The sequence below is a fragment of the Sander vitreus genome, chromosome 24 (assembly GCF_031162955.1).
Source record: "Sander vitreus isolate 19-12246 chromosome 24, sanVit1, whole genome shotgun sequence".
Classification (NCBI taxonomy): domain Eukaryota; kingdom Metazoa; phylum Chordata; class Actinopteri; order Perciformes; family Percidae; genus Sander; species Sander vitreus.
The window spans coordinates 13,776,968-13,797,489 of record NC_135878.1 but is presented as its reverse complement, the minus strand read 5'-3'; the positions used below and the strand labels follow the sequence as shown (position 1 = coordinate 13,797,489).

Genomic DNA, 20,522 nt, shown 5'->3' with positions numbered 1-20,522 from the left:
GTCACTTGAAGACACACACACACACACACACACACACACCGACTCCTTACACAATAACTACAAAAAGGGGAAAACACAAAATAAAAGAGACCAAAACATCACAAAGTCTGTATTGCTTCTATTGTAGGAAAGGTGGTGGTCAGTGGGGGGAATGTAACTAAGTACATTTACTCCGGTACTGTACTTAAGTACAAATTTTGAGGTACTTATACTTTTGTCTTTTTATGCCACTTTCTACTTCTACTCCGCTACATTTCAGAGAGAAATATTGTACTTTTTACTCCACTACATTCATCAGACAGCTTTAGTTACTTTACAAATTAAGATTTTTTGCACATGAAACACATTTAGTTTATAAAATCTCATGTTCTATTGTAAATTAAAGGTGTTCTAAGCAATGTCACGTGTTTTTTAGGCTACAACATTTTTTGGTCACATACAGCAGACATCTCCTCACTATGTGCTAGCTGCCTGTCCCCTGAACACACTGTAAAAAAAAAAAGTGGTCTCTGCAGACAGCCCAGGCTCCACAGACAGCAACAAAAACAAACTGCGCCAACCTGCACCACCAAACATAACAGAGTTCCAGCGTTCCAGCCAATAAGCGACAAGGAGTTGGTTGAGCCATCATCGCAGCAGCGTTAGCACGTAGGCTACTTCCACAATGCACGTTCATGACTGTTTCAGGAAGCACGAAAGGGAGGGGGAGGGGGAAGGGGACGGGCTGAGGATGAGGAGGAGGGGAGGGGGCGAGCTAGCCTCAGTTTTCTTTGACAATACTTTGATTGTCAACAAGAAGTAACGTCACCCAACATCGCTTAGAGCACCTTTAAACTACCCAACAAATACAACGGCCTACAAGCCCAGCTGAAATGATTAGACCAGGGGTGTCAAACTCATTTTAGTTCATGGGCCACATCCCCCTAATTTGATCTCAAGTGGGCCAGAGTCAGACCAGTAAACCACTCCAGAAAGGGAGGGATAATATTCGGAGAAAAAGAACTTGGATATTCTATGAGATTAAAGTGGGGAATTTGGAAATTGGAATCAATTATTTTGCACACAAACTACACACTTTGCAAAGTCGTCTCAGTGGGCCTGATTAGAGCCTTTTGGCTGGCTGGGTTCTGGCCCACGGGCCGTATGTTTGACACCCCCGGATTAGACGATTAAACCCAGAACTGTTCGGATCGTTTCCAGTTTTCTAAAATGTGGGGATTTTTCTGCATCGAGTACTTTTACTTTGAATACCTTAAATCCATTTTCCTGATGATACTTAGGCCTACATGCTTTTACTAAAGTGGAAACCTGCAACTCATAGGCCTCTCACACTTTCGCGATGTTGGCTCACAGGATTTATTTTGAAGGGTCGCAAAGCCAAAAAGGTTGGAAACAACAATTTTGGGATTCGAGCTGTTCTTGTTGTCATAGGCGGACTGGCAATCTGGCAGTTCTGCCGAATGCCAGAAAGGCCGATAATGAACTCTTGGGCCGATTTGGGCCACTGGAAAAAAGTTTTTAAAAATGCGGCAACACTGGCATTTCACACTAGTTTGACAAAAAAATATGCAAGACTGTATGGCTGCAGCCTGGAGCCTCCCGTCTGGTGCCGTTGGGCTTCTACCTTTCAAAATAAAAGCTCGCGTCTGGTCCGCTATATCTTCGCACTTTGGTGTTTTGGGTGTTTAAGTATGTAACAATATATTTTAAATATGCAAGCATTTCCAGTCTATTCTAAGATGGTGCCATCATAGTTTATTTGAAGGTTTTATGAATTGCTCCAGCGTGCGCAGGGGCAGTTTCCATATACCCACTTAAAAATGCCCATTGACATGTAACAACATACTTTCCATTATAATTTTGATATATTTTGAAATGTCATCTGTGTTTTTTCATCTTCACACCGCAAATTGGTGCATAAAAGTGTGTCAGCATGCAGGAAATGAAGTGGGGGAGGACACCCAGACCGAGCCCCCCCCCCCGAAATTGGTGCCGGTAAGGGACAGAATTCCCTGCTCGTTATCTAACGTTGTAGAGAAAATAGAGAATATTTTGTTCAGTATCGCGAGAAAATAACATGGATTTTAAGTCAACAATACAGAAAAAAACCCCGAACAGCCTTGAGCAGCTGTGGGCTCTCTGTCCTCACATACTTTAAGTATTTCATCCAAATTTAGACAATTGTAGTAGCTTATCCATATACAGAGTGCACAAACCACCAGGAGAACATTTCTTTGGGCAGATGCAAATATCTAAAGGCCACAGGTGGCATGAATCTCATGTTCTTACTGTTCTAAAGTGCATGTGGCTCCACCTAGTGGCAGAAATAAAGAACTTTGTATAATGATTATGTATACTTTATTAATCCCACAAGGGGTAATTACAATGTTTTCACTCTGTTGTTTATTACACACATTACACACAGGCCTGAATTACACACACAGAGATGTCAGAGTGAGGGAGCTGCCTAAGTGGTGGAAGAAGCCTACATTTTAGTATTAATGTGTTATTATTAAACATACATGTGGCACAGTTTTTTTTCTCCACAAATAGGCTGATTTATATTTGCTAATAATATGTTGGATTGGAAGACTTTTTTGTATTTTTCTCAACTTTGATCCGGCCCGCATATCAGTTTAGGTTCACGATACATTTTGGCCGCCCAGTTGAAAACTGAACAACTGTTTAACACACACACACACACACACACACACACACACACACACACACACACACACACACACACACACACACACACACACACACACACACACACACACACACAGTGAACATTTTCCAACAAGTATTCTGGATTATCTAGAACAGCGGTGTCAAACTTAACTTCAGTGAGGGCCACACTGAAAAATGAGAATCACATCAAGGGCATGTGGAGACATGTAGAGTTTATTGCAAAGGTTTTATTTAAGAGAAAAGTCAAATATCTTTGACCGTATTATCGTATGTCTTATAAAGTCTTCTCACTTACAGTTTGGTCGACATAAAGTCCTAAAATAGTAGGAAAAAAAGTTCCTTAGCCTTCATAGAAAAAAAAGGTCGCAAAAGCATAAATTTTTTTTCGGAAAAAGCATTAAAAAACATTGAAAAAAGTGGCAAAAACATTGAAAAAAACATCGAAAAAAGCATTAAAAAAAACTCGGAAAAAGTGACTAAAACATCGGAAAAAAAACGTTGGAAAAAGTTGCAAAAAAATTGAAAAAAACACGGGGAAATGCAGCAAAGAAACGTCATAAAAAATGGCAAAAACTTTGGAAAAAAACATCAGAAAAAGCATTAAAAAAAACTCTGAAAAAGTGACTAAAACATCGGGTGGGGGAAGCGCCGGAAAAAGCACCAAAAAAACTCTGAAAAAGTGGCAAAAAGAGCGTCCGCAAAAAGTGACAAAAACTTCAGAAAAGTGACAAAAGCTATGTGTGCCAACATTGATTGGGAACCTAAATTGATATGCGGGCCTCGAGTTTGACACGTGATCTAAAAGATGAAAAACACCACAAGTTTACGCCTCAATCTCAGCGGTCAGAAAATGCGGCAACAAACAAATGTCCATCCGAATCCACTGCTTCTTTCAAAAATCTTTTAGTTTGCCTTCTTAACGTAACTTTTAGATCAGAACAGATCGAAGATATCCACCTTAACATGTCACTTCAAAATCTCATTAAATGGAATTATTCTGCTTTTTTTCCAATGCAAATCTTAGTTTTTTTTTCCCGTTTCTTCTATTGATTCGTTTGCTTTACCTCACAAAACTATCACTTTTGTGGAGATGAGCATAATCAAACAATACAACAAATACGACAAAAGTGCTCAACGACCTGATCCCTTGTTTTGTTGTTGCAGGAATTGCAAACCAAAGTGCATTCAAATAACTTGGATGGAAATTTTGGCTACGTAACACATTTACTTTGGATTTTTTTTTGCTCAGATCCAATTTTTTTGTTTGGCTGTTGACGTTACCTTTATAAATGTGGCCTATATCAGATTCCAGTGTGAACCGTTTGCGGTTCCGAACTGACCCGCATGCGCAAAAGAACAAAAATGGTCTGATTCAGGACCATTTATGGAAGTGGTCTATATCTGATTTGAAAGCTCGCAGAATCCCACATGTGAAACTGTGTCACTCATGGACGTTCTGTTCCAACAGCAGAGTAAAAGCCTCTTGGGTCAGAAACCACCCGGGGAAGCACAACAACAAGTCGGGACATCTGCACTCGGCTTCAAACGGGGATCAAACCCCTCCCTCTGAGATCACAGTTCCTGCCCTCTCATTGCAATTGGCTGATTGCACCGCTGGAAGAATAAAGTCCTATAATAATTTATAGTCCTATAAAAATAAAGGCCTAACATGCCCCCAAAAATAATAATAATAATAAATAATACTCTGTAAAGTGTCCTGAGATAACTCTTGCAATGATTTGATACTATTACTAAAATAAAATTGTCCATTTTGGATATCTGAAAATAAAATTTGGACTGGTCAGAATTCTAATGTCCATTCTGGATAGGAAGAATGACATTGTGGATATGGCTTGCCAAAGTTTAGGGTTAAAGTTAAAGAGTTCAGAGGTCTGGTTGTGTTGTGGAGCCCCGCAAATCATATGGCTTCCCAACGGCACAGAAATATTATTTTATTTATAAACCAGTGTGACCAACAAACAGCACACAAGCACAGCTGAATGCTAAAGAAAGTGTTGCAGTGCTTCTAATGTCCACTAGATGCTGCTCCGCTCTCACTATCACCAAGGGAAAATCAACGATCAATACGAGGTCCTCATCTTGTTTGTAGCTAGTCTGGCTACACCACAGATACATTCTGGGATAGGAGGGGGGGGTTGTTTGTCTTTTCTTTTCGTGCCACTTTCTACTTCTACTCCGCTACATTTTAAAACTGAAATACACTCCATTCATCTGACAGCTTTAGTTACTGGTTACTTCACACATTGAGATTTTTGCACACAAAACACATGTAGCTTGTAAAATAAGTTTGGATGTTTTATTCTAAATGAAACTAGCCAACAATATAACGGCCTACAAGTCCAACTGAAATGATTAGACCATTAAACACACAACTGTTTGGATCCTTTACATGTTCTACAATGGGAGGAGAGTTCTGCATTTAAGTACTTTTATTTTGAATACTTTAAGTATGTTTTACTTAAGTAACATTTTCAATGCAGTACTGTCACTTGTTACAGAGTATTGGTATTAGTACTTTTACTTAAGTAAAGGATCTGAATCCTTCTTCTACCTCTGACTTTTTATCCAGGAATGTTGTGTGGACTAGCCTGTGTTTGGTGTTTTAAGCCCCCAACGTTGCCTAATCCTAGGAACTAGGATTAGGCAAGTCGACGGTCACAGCGCTGCCTTGAAGTCGACGTTGGAGGCTTAAAACACCATCGAGCGGACTAGCCAGAGCTTCCCCCGCAACGCTGTGGAGGTTGGTCTGGCAATTGCCAGACTAAGCAGTAGCTTTTCTTTGGCACGGGCGAAGCGGGCAGCCGCCCAGGGTGGCATTTTTTCACAACACATGGGGGGTGGTACGAGCACACGCGCCGCAAAGCCAAATGTCTTCAAAGGAATGAAACGTTGATAATAAAGAACAGTGATATAATAGTGATAAAGGGATGGTGCACTCCCAGGCTCCTATAGTGGTCTTTGCTCCAGTCTGGCACCGGACACCCTGCGATGCCATCCAGCTCTGCGGCTCGGCGCCCTATTTAGATTCACAAGGAGGCGCGACGCACGCGGGCGCATGCACGGGATGTGTGTATGTGTGTGTGTGTGTGTGTGTGTGTGTGTGTGTGTGTGTGTGTCAGTGTGAGCGCCTGTCCTACCAAAGCAGAGAATTAGCTCCACACATAGTTCATTATAGGCTAAGTCTTAAATATATTTGGAATATGCATTGAAATATTCACATTTTACATGAAAAAAGTTACTCTCAGATGTGACCAGTTTGGGACGTCGGCGTCGCATAGCAGTACTGTCTGTGCTAGGGTACATTTTCACATAATTTATATACAAGTGGACACCTGAGTATGACCCCCATATTGATATAAATACACCCAAAACATGCGTTTAGGGATATTGTAGTCAAATATAGTGATTGTGATGTCATAATGCAGCAACAAAGTAATCTGTATTTTCGAAGGGGGTCTCGCCCAGGGCGTAATTCAATGTAGAACTGCCACTGAGACTAAGAATATGCCAATAGTATTATAGTATTGCCTCTGAGGGCTGTTGACAGATGTCAGGAGATTCTTACTAAAGAGGGGACATGTTGTGTAAAGGGAACTACAGTCTGACTATAGTGTCACACGGACACACACTGTTTGGCGAGACGCACAAGTTATCAAGTAAACCTTCATGTTGAAATACACTCATCTCTCCGTTTCTTTTTGTTATCAGGATACATTCATAAGGTTAACGTTGTAAATCTTTACAGTCATTCACCGTAACAACCAAGCACAATCCAAATTTTCTTAAAAAAACGTGACATTTTCAGCGCGTAGCTTGCTAGCTCACAGTGTGTTGTTGTTGTTTCCCCGTGGTGAAGGGATTTTGAAAAAGGACAGAGAGTGGAAGGTGCGGGGCGAAGACTGACATCACGCGCCTGGATGCCAGGCTGTATCCTGGAAATGTGCTTCCGTTGATGCAGACTATTAGAAGCGCTGCTGGCACTCTGCTTCTCTCCCTGTTTTCAGTTACTAATGCTGCGTTCCAGACACAATTTTTAGCCCGTAAGTTACGACTTCAAGTCACGACTTGCGACTTGGTAGCGTTCCAGGCAACGTCACGACAAACCCTTCTAGCTAGTGTTAGCTAGCAGCTACCTAACGTTGACGTTAGCTAGCTGATACTAGCGATTTCTAGTCGCCGACATATTTTGGGCTTCATTTAATAAACATAAGCTGTAGTAGTTCACAATTGTATGTGTACTGTTTTGATTACAATGTGCGGAATTACTTTACGTTGCCTATTTATGTCTATTTAGTTTTATTTCTCACTGTTAATCACTGGCATCACATTGTTGTTTGTGTGTGTGTGACGTCAAAAACTGTAACTGGGAGTACAACGATCTGGTACCAGTTCACAAGTGGTAAGTTACGGGTTTGACTGCCGTTCCAGGGCCCTTTCACGGGTAGAAGGTTGTGAAAACATGAGTTACGAGTTGCCTGGAAAGCAGCATGATTCATCTAGGAATTTACATGTACATTTTTCTTTAACCTGACTTCAAGCACTTTTTTTTTATTTATTTTTTTTAATTCCAAGACTAATGTGTCAAATTAAAGTGATTTGAAGTACCGGCTGTAAGAGGAGGGTTAGGGGCAGGGATAAGGCAATGGGCTGTCATTTTCTCTGGTATCTTTTCTACATTATGCAGCCACTGTAAGTTGTGTATTTGTTTCAAAAATGAATCTGTAAAAATTGTTTGAGGAAAAAGTCTTCTGATGCTGCAACCTTTAGGCCTCTAGGACATGACACGGTGAACTTGTGTTTGATTAAAAACCTTACATATGGAATGCCATTCTATTCAAAATTAAATAAATGAATAAAACACATAAATAAATAAACATGCCTATGAAATACATCCAAATAAAAGTCGCCGGAAATAAATATAAGTAAAACCTAGTTATTTCATTGGCATATTCATTTATTTGATTAATATTGGAAAAAAAACCCCGGCATTCTATACTCACAGGGGTACCATTAACATTCGATTAGAAGAATTAGCTTGATTGACAGGTCTCTCAGTCTATCCCTTTCCCTTTTTGTGCTTGGTCGTCAACTCGCTATGTATTTCTTATATTAAGACAGGGCAGCCATCTCAGTCAGTAAGAACATTGCTGACTTTCTGCGACGCTCTCGAGAACAAATCACAGTGAGGAGTTTGCAAACAAGCTTTTGGGGACGGGGCGACGTGTCAGCTCGGAGGCATTTAGGGTTTCGTGTTTTTCAAAATGAAGGCACACATGGAAGACGCCCTGCAGGGTTTGTTCTGGTCAAGGCTCAAATCGGGACACGTTCTCATAAGGCGGGAGGGCAGAAAGCGGCAGGAGTTAGTTGATCCTTCAGAAAAACACATCTCTCATTTCAGAGCATTTGATCTGAAATTGGCAAAAACAAAAGCACAAAGTACGAAACTTAAAACAACTTCAGGAGTCCTGTCCTTGCATCTCTCTGATAGATGGGATGTTGCTGGGTCTAAGTTTAGTAACAAAATAGTTTGCATCACTTTTGCTGAAAAACAAAGCTTCTACGATCGCGCCTTTGTCCTGCAGACGCCTGGGTTTCCTCAGGAGCAGCCGCAGTGGTCCACCACCATGGACGGGATCTTCCCGTAGATGATCTGCTCCTTGCGGTTGAAGTAGAGCATGTTGATGGGCGACATCTTGGTAGGAGTACAGCAGGGCCCTGCTGTGCCCCGCGGGTTGGCCTTGTTCACCAGGTGCGCGTGTGGGTACTGCTGCAGGTGCATGTACTCGCACTCCCCCGAGCAGTAGTTGGCCCGGTAGCGTTTGGGCGCGATGATCCAGTCCCAGCCAAACTCCTCGAAATCGACGGTGAGCGGGTAGCGGCAGCAGCGGGTCTCTGCGGACTCCTCGTCGCAGTTGAGGCCCGAGTCCCGGCGGGATCTCTTGGGCGTGTCGAGGATCTTCACTTCGATGAACGGTTGCTGGAAAGGAGTTGACAATGTACTCACAATGCAAAAGACAGACCGCATGCAAACAACCTGTTGCAGTTCTGTCTGGTTTCGACTATACTTAGGTTGGCTTCAGGTCGGTTTTATTTTAGTCTCGTGTTGCCACTCCTATCTCCACAGCTTTGTGGTGTAGCCAGACGTTACACCACAGATGCATTCTGGGATAGGAGGGAAAAAAAGCTCTGGGTTGTTTGCATTTCTTTAAATCAATCACAATCGTCTTGGGCGGTGCTAAGTTCTGGACGCAGCGACGGTGGCTCTGCAAAATCTCGGGAAGGAACTTGTTTTGGTGGAACATTTGCACCCCGCAAAAGAAAACGCCTCATACAATATTAAATGAAGTTAGCTGTTGACACAATACAGTAACGTGAGCTATTTAAATTAGCTGGATACATGGTTGAACCTCATTGGCTCTTACCACTGTATCTCCGTGTGTACTTCGTCCACAGCGATCCCACCAATTGGTCCCAAAACGTCCCAGCTAGAGAAGAAATGCCCTAAACATATTCTTTGTAATTCTTTACAATCATTCCCCAAAAGAACCGAGCAGGCCTGCCTTGTTGCACCTTCCAAATTTTCTTCAAAACTCGCCATTTTCAGCGTGTAGCTTGCTAGCTCGAAGTTTGTTGTTTCCTGTAACGAACAGAGTTTGACAACGGCAACACACAGAGAGCGTCACGTGACCAGCCTGTGGTCTCCTAGTTTCGTACGATTTCTTACGTTTTGGCGTGCATACGTTTTCATACAATATCATGAGACTGCGTTGTGTTTTTGTGGTACACTCACCAGTCCTTCCTCTCCAGGCTCTGCCGAGGTGACAGCCAGATCTCCTCCATTGGAGTCGTAGGCGTTGATCTCGATCCCGTAGTTGGCCTCCGGTTGACGCAGCCAAGCCTGCAGCAGAGACTTGATGTCAATGCTCTGCCAGGACCCGGCGCTGGCATCGGCGTCGATCTTCAGGGAGCGGACTCGGACTCGGGTGCCGTTTCCCTCCTTCCCGGGTCTGAGGCGAGAGATCTGCAAGAAGACGGTGGTGACCACGTCGGCCGGCCGCAGGTGCACCCAAAGCTGAGCACGCAGGATGTTTTTGGGTTGGATCTTCGGACTGAGGCTGAAAACACAACAGGAGGACAACTCTTCCTGGGCGGTTGGATCAACTGGAAGAAACCATCAAAATGTAAAAATGAAACAGATTGAGACCATTTGTCCAACACTTTAGTCAAGGGCAAGATATTTCAAAACTACTGAACTGATTCCATAAAATTGCTTGTAAATATTCATGATTGAATCCCTAACCTTTCTTTACTCTAGCACCGCCATCAGGCCACAAAATGAAATTGTAATTGTCCCAATGTTATGGATTGATTGTTCTGTCTGAATGTTTGTTTTCTAGTTCTACTTAAGACATGATCATTTTGAACTTGAATGTGTTTATTTCTGTTTTTATTAATTGCACTGATGACAAACTCTTTCGTTTCTTCTGTGTATGTGAGCACTCAGTGAAATTACAATAAAGTGAATATCGAAATTCACGTGTGCGCAAGAAAAATCACAATCCAATGTGCAGATTGCTGGACAATTTACAATGCATTTTGCACAATCTGTTAGTTTTTATTTTGCACCGACCACATAACCACAAAACCCAGTTATCTTGTGTGCAAAGTTGACATTTTTATCCTGAGGTTGGTGCAAAATAAAAACTCACGGATTGTATAAAATGCTCTTTACATTTTCTGGCAATCTGCAGGACAAAGGATTCGATCATAGAAGCTTTGTTTTCAGCAAAAGTGATGCAAGCGATTCTATATTTTGTCACTAATCTAAACTTAGACCCAGCTACATCGCGTCTATGAAAGAGATGCAAGGACAGGACTCCTGAAGTTGTTTTAAGTTTCGTACTTTATGCTTTTTTTACAAATATCAGACCAACCATTATAAAAAACAAGAAATGTGTTTTTCTGAAGGATCAACTAACTCCTGCCGCTTTCTGTCCTCCCGTGTCCCGATTTGAGCCTTGACCAGAACAAACCCTGCAGGGCGTCTTCCATGTGGGCCTTTATTTTGAAAAACATGAACCCTAAATGCCTCCGAGCTGACACGTCGCCCCGTCCCCAAAAGCTTGTTTGCAAACTCCTCGCTGTGATTTGTTCTCGAGAGTGTCACAGAAAGTCAGCAATGTTCTCACTCTGAGATGGCTGCCCTGTCTTAATATAATAAATACATAGCGAGTTGACGACCAGCACAAAAAAGGGAAAGGGATAGGCTGAGAGACCTGTCAATCAAGGCAAACCTCCAATCAAATTGTTGTTCCTCAGAATTTAAAGTCAGAATGCTGATGCTATGTGGTAAACAAACTTTATGCATACAATTTACGCACGCATCTCTTTTTACGCACGATGTTCAGGAGAGGTACAGAACACACATAAGCCGTGTTTCCATCCACACATTTGAATGCAAATTAAGTAATGTGGAATAAAAAAATGTCGACACAAAGTTTGTACGTTCGATCTCATCGGATTTTTTCTTAATCGGTAAACGGCTTGTGCGATGAACGCTGATGGAAACGTTATTTGCCGAATAAATAATGAATTGCGATTACGTTTTAGGCCATTTTATGGTTGCAACACGTCTTAAAACGAAGAAGGTTTAGGTCATTTCAGCTTTCTTTGCAGACACGGCGGGCGTCAACAAAGACAGCTAGCTATAAGCGGACGAACGAGGAGACAAAAGACTTTTTCAACTTAATTTACGAGCGAAATATAACGGCTATTTTAGATAGAGAAAAATCTAAGAAATGCCATAAGTTATCTGCATCACCATAGCGATGTTTTGACAGCGTCGGCGTTGTCTTATTATAGCTTGATATGTTGTCATCAGCTGGCACATAAGCACTATTACAACGTGTACAACATTAAAGGTGCCGTAGGTAGGATTGTGAAGATCCAGGACTTAGCCAAAAAATGTGAACATCGACAACTTCTCAGTCCCTCCCCCCTTTCCGCTAAAGCCCAAAATGGTCTCCTAAGGCCCTCCCCCCACAAGGGAGAATGAATGCGTGTGCATGAGCAGTGATTGACACCCCCCCCCCGGCCCTGATTGGTGCATCTGGACAGGGAGCGGTGGATTTTTGCAAATCGCACTACAGGCTGTAGGTGGCACCAGAGGAGCTGGATTTCTTTTGAAATGACCTGCTTCATGTAGTTCTACTGGAACATAGGGTCAGTTTCAGCAAATATGACAGAAAAGGAGTTTTATAAGTCTTACCTACTGCACCTTTAATCATTTGTGGGTAGATGGCTCGATTCATTTCGGTGAGCAAACTATGTTCCGATCAAATTGGTATATCGAAACGATTTGCCTACAAATGATTAATACTGCGCAAGTTGTAATTGTGCTTATGTGCCAGCTGATGGTGACATATGAAGCTTTAATAAGCCAACAACGACGCTATCAGAACATCACTATGGTGATGCAGACGCACGTAAATGCTGGACAACAATGATTTTTTGCGATCTAAAATAGCCGTTGTATTTCGCTTGTAAATTAAGTTAAAAAAGTCTCTCGTCCCCTCATTCGTCCACTTATGTCTGTCTTTGTTGACCCCCGCCGGGTCTGCAAAGTGGAATTACGTCTTTGTTTTACTGCTGACACAAAAGCAACCGCAATTCATTATTTATTCGGCAAGTAACGTTTCCGTTGGCGTTTATCGCACAAGCCGTTTATCGATTAAAATCCGATGAGATCGAACGTACAAACTTTGTGTCGACATTCATGAAATTCAATCGTATTTTACTGTTTCCCGGAGGCATTTTTTTATTCAATGTTACTTCATTCGCTATAGCGACACACACACAAAAAGGAAGAAAGAAATTGCAAAGAAAGATTTTTGGGGTTTGGTTTTAGTTACGCTTGGTGGCCATGGTGATGATGGTCTCTGTCGTGGCGTGGTCCTCGTCCTCCACCCGCGGGTCGTACTGGTCCAGGAGCTGCGTCAGAGGAGGCGCTTTGGGGAGCAGCTGGCGGATCATGTCCCGGCTGATGTTGGGAGCGTGCTGGAGCCGCAGGATGCTGAGGATCTGCGACTTGATGCTGTGGAGTCTGTGGAAGAATGGTTGAGCGTGATTCATGGTCCTGCCGAGAGGCTCCACGCAGAGCTTTTGCCGAAGCCTACCTAAGTGGACTGATGTTTAATACTTGTGCGTCGGTGTGTGCGTCGAGCCGGCATGTGTGTGTGTGTGTGTGTGTGTGTGTGTGTGGGGGAATGGGTGAAAGAGCAAGGGAGAAAGTGAGAGAGTGATGGCGATTAGCTCTGGAGCGAGTAGCGACTCTTAAGGCTGTTTTGTGCTTCTGCGTAGAATCGACGACGTACCCCCGCACACCCCTCTGCGTCGCCGCAAACCCCTCTCTGAGCCCTCCGCCATAGCTTGACGCGCACCTCCAAAAATGTGTTATTTTGCGTCGAGGCGACGCAGACCGCAAGGACTGTGATCGGTCAACTCGTCCTGTGTGTTGATGGTCGGTGTTCCAAGCAGCCTACTGTGGGGAGTAGCAACATGCTAGTTCACTGACATAAGCTTTGCAAATAAACTCAGACATATTTTGGTTACAATGACGGGGTTGTTCGTTTGTAAAGTGTCTATATGTCAGTAACGTTTTGAAATTATCACTTCGCCAGCAAGCAGTACTTTGTGGGCAGTTGTGCTAAAGTTTGCCTGCTAACATAACATAAACTGGCTGGCAGACACCTCGCAAATAACCTCAGACTTATCACCCCCTAGCGTTATGGCGGTGAAATGCACCGCGATGCAAAGCAACCCCGACGCAGAACTCCGAAAGGGTCACGACGGCGTAGGAGCGACGGCGTAGCTACGCCGTGGAGTTGACGCAGGAGCATAAAACAGCCTTAAAGGGCAATTCCGGCGCAAAACGAACCTAGGGGTTAATAACAGATGTGTACCCACTCAAACCGCTGATTAGCTTACAACGCTAGTATTCGGGGCACAGGGAAAGTAAAAACAAATCGCTATTTATACCACTAAAAATGCTCAAAATATCACCACACTTCAACGGTAGCGTAAGCGTACAGACAGTTTATTAAAACGATAGTTTAGAAAGACAGTAGCTCGCAAGACGGCGGCCGCCTGTATACGAGAACGCGACTGTCTTTATAATCTATCTTTTTTGTCTGTACACTTACAATGTTCTCAATGCTTCGGTTAACATTTAGGGACCCTCATTACGCTACCGTTGAAGTGTGGTGAATACTAGCATTGTAAGCAAATCAGCAGTCCGCGCTAGCTTGTTTCAAGCTACAAACACATTCGATTAGCATGAAAACATGAGAACGACAGAGTGGGTACACATCCGTTATTAACTCCTAGGTTCGTTTTGCGCCGGAATTGTCCTTTAAGTTACATTTTTCGAAAGGGGCACGTCAGGCTATGGCGTAGGGTCCGGCGTAGGGTCCGGCGTAGGGTCCGGCGTAGGGTCCGGCGTAGGGTCCGGTGTAGGTTTGTGTCTCCACGTACCTACGTACGTATCAACGGCGTAGATTTGACACATAAGTATAAATCAAGCTTTAAGGGTTAGGGCTATTCACTGTGCAGTGGAGACAGAAGCTAACAAGAAGCTGTAGGATTCTCTCTGACCAGAATGGGTTATCTGGCCAGGGTTACAGGAAGCAACAGAATAACAAAAGCTGAGAAGACATTCACAAAAAAAAGACATGAGGCTGATACCGTCTGCTCAAACTACTGAAAAAAAACCCCGGTCCTTTGTTTAAAACGAGGTTGTGAACACCCCTGGAGCCGGCTTGGGCTCTAAACAAAAAAGGTCTTTATTAGGTCTTAATTAACACAGGAGACACTAAAAGTTTGTTGATCAGAAAAAAAATAATAGGAACTTATCCCTTGTGTTGTCCTCGGGTCAAATTTGACCCATTTTCAAAGTTTCTATATCATAAATTTGGGTTTCTTTTAACCAAATTGCCCCAAAATAACACGGGAGATTCCATAAGACGCTCTTCGCAAAGGAAATTAAGGATCAGATCTCTTATTTTCATAGAATTTTGGGGTGTTGTATTCAATTGTATAGCATTATCCTGACTAAACTTTGCCAGATCTGTGATTATCCATTACCTTCACTCCTGTGATCTTAACACATTAGTCAAAATCATTCATAATTTCTGCTTTTTTCTAAAAATCAGATTTTAGAATTAGAAAATTTCATATAAATTAGGTTTATTGACCATCAATTCCAAAACATAAGTGTAAAACTAGCGCGAATAAATAGGTCCAGTGGTGAATATACTGGTGTTAATGGAAAAAAAAAGTGCCAAACACGTTGAAATAAGCGACATAAACATAAAGACAGTGTCTAAAAGAGTGTTAATTTTGACCCGGGAGGACAACACAAGGGTTAATCAGTGAACAGGAAAGAGGATATCAGGATGAAATGAGATACAAAATCTGCTATAAGTAATTGTCTTCTACAAGCCTCATCTGCTTGCTGTGCTCCCGGAAGTCGCAGGCCATGCACTGCTCTCCGCTCTCGGCCGGCGGCCTGGAGGTCTGGTTCGTCTCCGTGGGGACGCTCGCGGAGAAGAGGGCGGCCAGGCCGAGGAAGAGGAGCATCCTGGAGAGATGGAGAGGCCAGTGCAGCGGCGCTGTCCGGTGTGAGTCTGTCCTCGGGCCTCATGGCTTTATGATTGGCTGATAGGAGGGGTCTTCTTTTAACCCTTGGGTTGTCTTCCCCCCTTCCCCCGTCGACCGTGTCGACTTGTTGTCCTTCCAGGTCAAAATTGAAAAATGAAATTGATTTTTTTTTTCCTAAAATGTGAGGATTTTTCTGCATGGTGTACTCTGACTTTTAATACATTTTCCCAATGATACTTACATACTACGTTTTCGATTGCAAGACTTTTACTTAATATTCCACTTGATGTCAATTGCTCTGCCTCTTTCTGTTGTTTCTATTTTATTCTTTTTGCTGCTTTTAAATGTCTTATGTATCCCTGTACGGTGTCCTTGAGTGCCAACAAAAAGGCGCCTTTAAATAAAATGTATTATTATTATTATTACTATTACTTGTAACGGACTATTTTGAAGTACTTTTACTTAAGGAAAGAATCTGAATACTTCTTCCACCGCTGCCCACCCGACACACTAACTCTTGTTTTCAACCGGCCACCGTTAATGTTTACACCATATATCAACGCACCATTTTTCTCTCTACACAAGGAACATTTTTCTCCTAATCTCCTGAATATCAGACTGATCAGACATTTTCACCTTATAAATCCCGAACATTGCAGCGTAAAAATCATACTAGTACATGTGGAACATAAACATTCCTGCATACTGTATCAAGAAATTGCAAATTGTTGGCTGAATTAAATAGAATTTTACTAAAAAGAAAAAGTGCGATGGGGCAGAAGGCCCGGCCAGAGCCAACTGAATGACAGCTTGGCCATTCAAGGAAGAGCAGAAGCAACAGGGAAAAGAAAAAGGAAAAGTAAAGGGATGAAAATACATAAATTACATTAAATATATATAAAAAAAATATATAAAGAAAATATGAGAAACATACAGAAAAAAGAAGAAAGTCATTTACATACAAAAATGTAAAAATATATATTTTAAATAGATGTAGAAATAAATGAACAAATGTGAAAATAAATACATATATATTTTCTTTTTTGGCGACAGTTAACAGCAGAAAATACCAAAATTGTAAATCTGACAACCCCAATTAGCCCGATAATTGCTCTTTTTTTTTATTATGTATTGGACCATTTTGGCTTCAGGAAATCATATTTTCTCCGAAAAGTTGATTTATTTGTCTTAAATGTTCTTTTTTTTACCTGTACTTTTAAGATTTGTGATATAAATAAGATGGCCTTGGTTGAGGCTATAACTTTAAACTCTTCACATATTAAAAACAGAACATCCAAGTGGAATCTTATGTTTTATTGTCAAACAGACAATATAAATGATGTACTCATATACAAATACAGTAGGTACAGTACTGGAAATTGGCACTTGGCACATCTGATCTAATGTTTGAACATGTTTCTTTTGAATGTTGAACTATGTATGACCTCCCTGATAAAAATGTTCTCCGGCATCTTTATTTTGATCTGAAGTCATGGAAAAAAAAAACATTGACATGTTTCCTATGTTTTGCTTCTGTTGTCATCACCAGTACCTGACAATACCTCAGGTGACTCACTCACTTACTTTCAGTCCACCCTGTTGCCTGGAGCGCATGAGGTGGAGCTACACCTGTCACACCTGTCACCTTAACTGACGGCGCCATTCCACCCAGAGGTGTTGGCTGCATCTCCAGAGCTGCATGCTATCATTGTGTGCCAAGTGTGGTCTGAAAGGAAAAAGCCAACAGGACTATCTGTACTGCTTGGGGCGCTTTAGTTACTCAGCAGGGCTTTCCCTTCCATTGTTGCGGTCTGTAAAATGGCAAAAAGAAATGATGAAATATGGCATTGTTGGCGGTGTTTCCCAAAGCCCAAGAGAATAACATTATTTTAAGTGCCCTTAATTCTCCATTATTATGCAATAAAAATGCCATCCGGAGCAACTTGCAGCCAATTGCGCTTTGGTTACAAAAACAGGGAAGTTGTCATCTGTCACGCTTCAAACCTCCCGCATAGCTGCTTGAAAATACACGCAGACTATTTTATAGTTTGTCTTCAAAGTATTTTTATTTTATATCAACGCAGAAATGTAGCATTTGCCATTTCCATCGCACAGTGGCAGGTAGAGTTTCACAGGACGCATGGGGGTCAGTGTGTCTATTGCCTGAAAGACAAAACCAGACAGTTTTTGTTATACAGTTCAGCAGCGAGAGAATGAGCGGTAACACTTTACTTGAAGGTATCGACATAATCGTGACATGACACTGTCATAACTATGACATGACACTGTCACGAACGTGTCATAAACATTATAAACAAGTCATAAAAGTTTATGACTTCTGTCATTAAGTGTCATTCGGTTTTTGCATGACAAGTTGACATTGTTTGGGTTGTCTTGATTATGACAACTTGACATTAATCAAAGTGACATTACCAGAAGTTGTCTTGGTCATGACAAGTTGACATTAAATTGTTTGGGATGTCGTTGTAATGTCAACTTGACATTAACCAGGATGACATCACCAGAGGATGTGTTTGTCATGACAACTTGAAATAATGTCATCCTGTTTAATGTCAAGTTGTCTTAATAAGGACACTCCAAAGAAATTTAATGTCAAGTTGGCATGACAAATACATCTTCTGGTAATGTCATCCTGGTTAATGTCAAGTTGTCATTACAAAGACATCCCAAACTAATTTAATGTCAACTTGGCATGACCAAGACAACTTCTGGTAATGTCACTTTGATTAATGTCAAGTTGTCATAATCGAGACAACCCAAACAATGTCAACTTGTCATGACAAAAACCGAATGACACTTCATGACAGAAGTCAAAAACATTTATGACTTGTTTATAACGTTTATGACACGTTTATGACAGTGTCATGTCATAGTTATGACAGTGTCATGTCACCATTATGTCGATACCTTCAAGTAAAGTGTTACCGAATAAGCTTTTACAAGACATGGAAAAAGCTGTTCAAAGCTCCAAACGCCTAGTTGTGCGTTTGATTTGAACCAACATCATCCACATAAAGTGTCTTTCAAATCTAATCAGACTTTTCCACCCCCCCCCAAAAAAAATACAATAAAAAAATCAAATAAAACATGTCCAATAGCGTTTGATTTTAGAGTGCAGCGAGCTTTTATGAACTTTGTATCTCACCTGTATTCACCTTTCTAACAGTTTCCTCCTCGTCCGCGCCCACGCCCACGTCCATGACCATGACCATGACCGTGACCGTGTTTGTGATGTTCACTGTCGCTGCCGCTGCCGCCACTGTGGTCACGATCACCACTTCCATGACGACGAGGGCTATGCTCACGTCCACGGCCCTCTTTGCGATCGGGGCTGCGTCTCTTCTGGCTGCCCTCGGGATCCCCTCCCTGGCGATCCCTTCCATGGCGGTCTCCACCCTGAGGTGCGTCTTTGTCGCGGTCCCCTCCTCGGCGGTCTCCACCCTGAGGAGCGTCTTTGTCGCGGTCCCCTCCTCGGCGGTCTCCACCCTGAGGGGCGTCTCTGTCGCGATCCTTTCTGTCTTTTTGTGGATCGTTTCCGCCGCGGCGACCATCCCCATCAGACGCGCCTCCGGGCCCGGGGCCCCAGACACCGCAGTCCTTGTCCCCTGTGTTGGGCTTCAGGCCGAAGGCCTCCGAGGGGTGTTTGTCTGTTGGAGCACCGATCAGAATCAAATTAAGAGATTTGTTTTCAAGAATAACAGCTAGCTGTTTCTATAAAACATGACACAAGACTTAACGAGCAACTTTTGCTCGAGTCTTCACAACAAAGGATGAACCCAAGAAGACATATACAGTACTGTGTATCTTACCTTGATTTCCGCCGAACATGTTCTGTCAACGGTTTTCGTCTTTGTGGCAGCTGATTTCCTGACGGCACAGTACTAAATAAAAGAAAACAGGGAGGTGTCCATTCACGTTTAAGGCGTGGCAAACGACACTGCGTTAAGAAAACCAGTTTAGTCAGGTGAAAACTGGTTTTCAGCTAACTTTAAGCAACACTGGTTGGCTTCTTTGCCTGAGTTTACTCTAAAATACAAAACTTTGTTCCAGATTCAGACTTTGAGAGGAAGTAGCGATTTCTATTGTGTTCAGCGGATCACATCTAAGCAGCAACTAAAATGCAGTGGGGCAATATTCCAGATTTTTTTCACATTATCAACAACTGCCAGTGCTTTGACAGGAAACTTAAACCTCTTTTTTAATTAATTAGCTCTCAAGTTCTGCAAAATACTTACTCAAAAAGTTTTAGATGAATGCCTCATTCCCAATGCAAAACCTGCATTTAAATGACAGAAGATAAAACTATGTACTTACAGTACATGAGATGTATAGCAGTGAAGAGCTGCTTTTTGTGTGACAGATGGCGATGCAGCTGTCTCTCACAGCTGCATTCTTGTCCCATCACGTCACTTGTAAGAGGCGGAGGTCTTTTTTCTTTTTTTCTCTTTGGAGGTCAAGAGCTGATTTTGCTAAAATTCCAAATGTATTTATTTACATTTGATCAGTTATGATCAATGAGTTAACGGGAGTCCAACTTTTCCTGAATCATTGACCCTTGTCAGTGGAAGGTCATTTAACAGTACTGTACTTAGTAGTAACTATATGTAACTTATAAATGTTTCTGAAACAGTTTAATTTTGATTTAAATCTGATGATCAGAAATGACCTTTAACAGCAAACGAAGCCAACAGTAAAAAGAACGCTATTTTTATATAGTTTGGACATACTGTGCTTTTCCGTATTTTCTGTCATATATACAATGTTATAATGTAGGATTTTCAAATAATGAGGTAAACATATTTTAGACAAAATCCTGTGAGCTAAAACGTTGTCGTTCCAATTGTTCTGAACGGTCCAGTTTCAACAGTTTTTTTCTATAGAGAGCCGAAGTCACGCCCTTCTACTTCCGGCCAGTGGGACCTATCTTTCGAAAAAATATGAATAAGAGTCAATGGAGAGATAATTATTGTTTTTTTTATCCCGTTTGAATTGAGCCATTGATTACAAATATGATGTCCGTCAATTTAGAAGATACTTTTTCAACCAAAGAAAGTCTTGGTTTGTTGTTAAACTGTTGAAGTATAAGACTGTGAAAATATGTAATTAGAAAGGCTACACACTTCAAAGTCTCA

The 20,522-nt window shown here is 42.0% G+C and overlaps 2 protein-coding genes across 4 annotated transcripts; both read right to left on the bottom strand.

Annotated features, from left to right (window-relative positions):
* Nucleotides 1-8,206: 8,206 nt before the first annotated feature.
* Nucleotides 8,207-15,616, bottom strand: LOC144513076 (growth/differentiation factor 8-like). The gene is made up of 4 exons (XM_078244151.1): nt 15,212-15,616; nt 12,624-12,814; nt 9,503-9,873; nt 8,207-8,689 (listed from the first exon to the last, which is right to left on the bottom strand). The coding sequence occupies exons 1-4, from the start codon at nt 15,346-15,348 to the stop codon at nt 8,309-8,311; spliced, it is 1,080 nt and encodes a 359-aa protein (XP_078100277.1). The 5' UTR covers nt 15,349-15,616; the 3' UTR covers nt 8,207-8,308.
* On the bottom strand, nt 15,615-19,644 carry LOC144513075 (uncharacterized). Of its 3 annotated transcripts, XM_078244150.1 has the most exons (4): nt 19,626-19,644; nt 19,200-19,271; nt 18,546-19,037; nt 15,615-17,532 (listed from the first exon to the last, which is right to left on the bottom strand). In XM_078244150.1, exons 3-4 carry the CDS (start codon nt 18,945-18,947, stop codon nt 17,440-17,442), a joined length of 495 nt encoding a protein of 164 aa, XP_078100276.1. In that variant the 5' UTR covers nt 18,948-19,037; nt 19,200-19,271; nt 19,626-19,644; the 3' UTR covers nt 15,615-17,439. The 3 variants fall into 3 exon arrangements, with proteins under 3 accessions (XP_078100276.1, XP_078100274.1, XP_078100275.1); XM_078244148.1 differs by lacking the exon at nt 19,626-19,644 and having other exon boundaries at nt 18,536-19,037; nt 19,200-19,277; XM_078244149.1 differs by lacking the exon at nt 19,626-19,644 and having other exon boundaries at nt 19,200-19,277.
* Between the last annotated feature and the right edge of the window lie 878 nt (nt 19,645-20,522).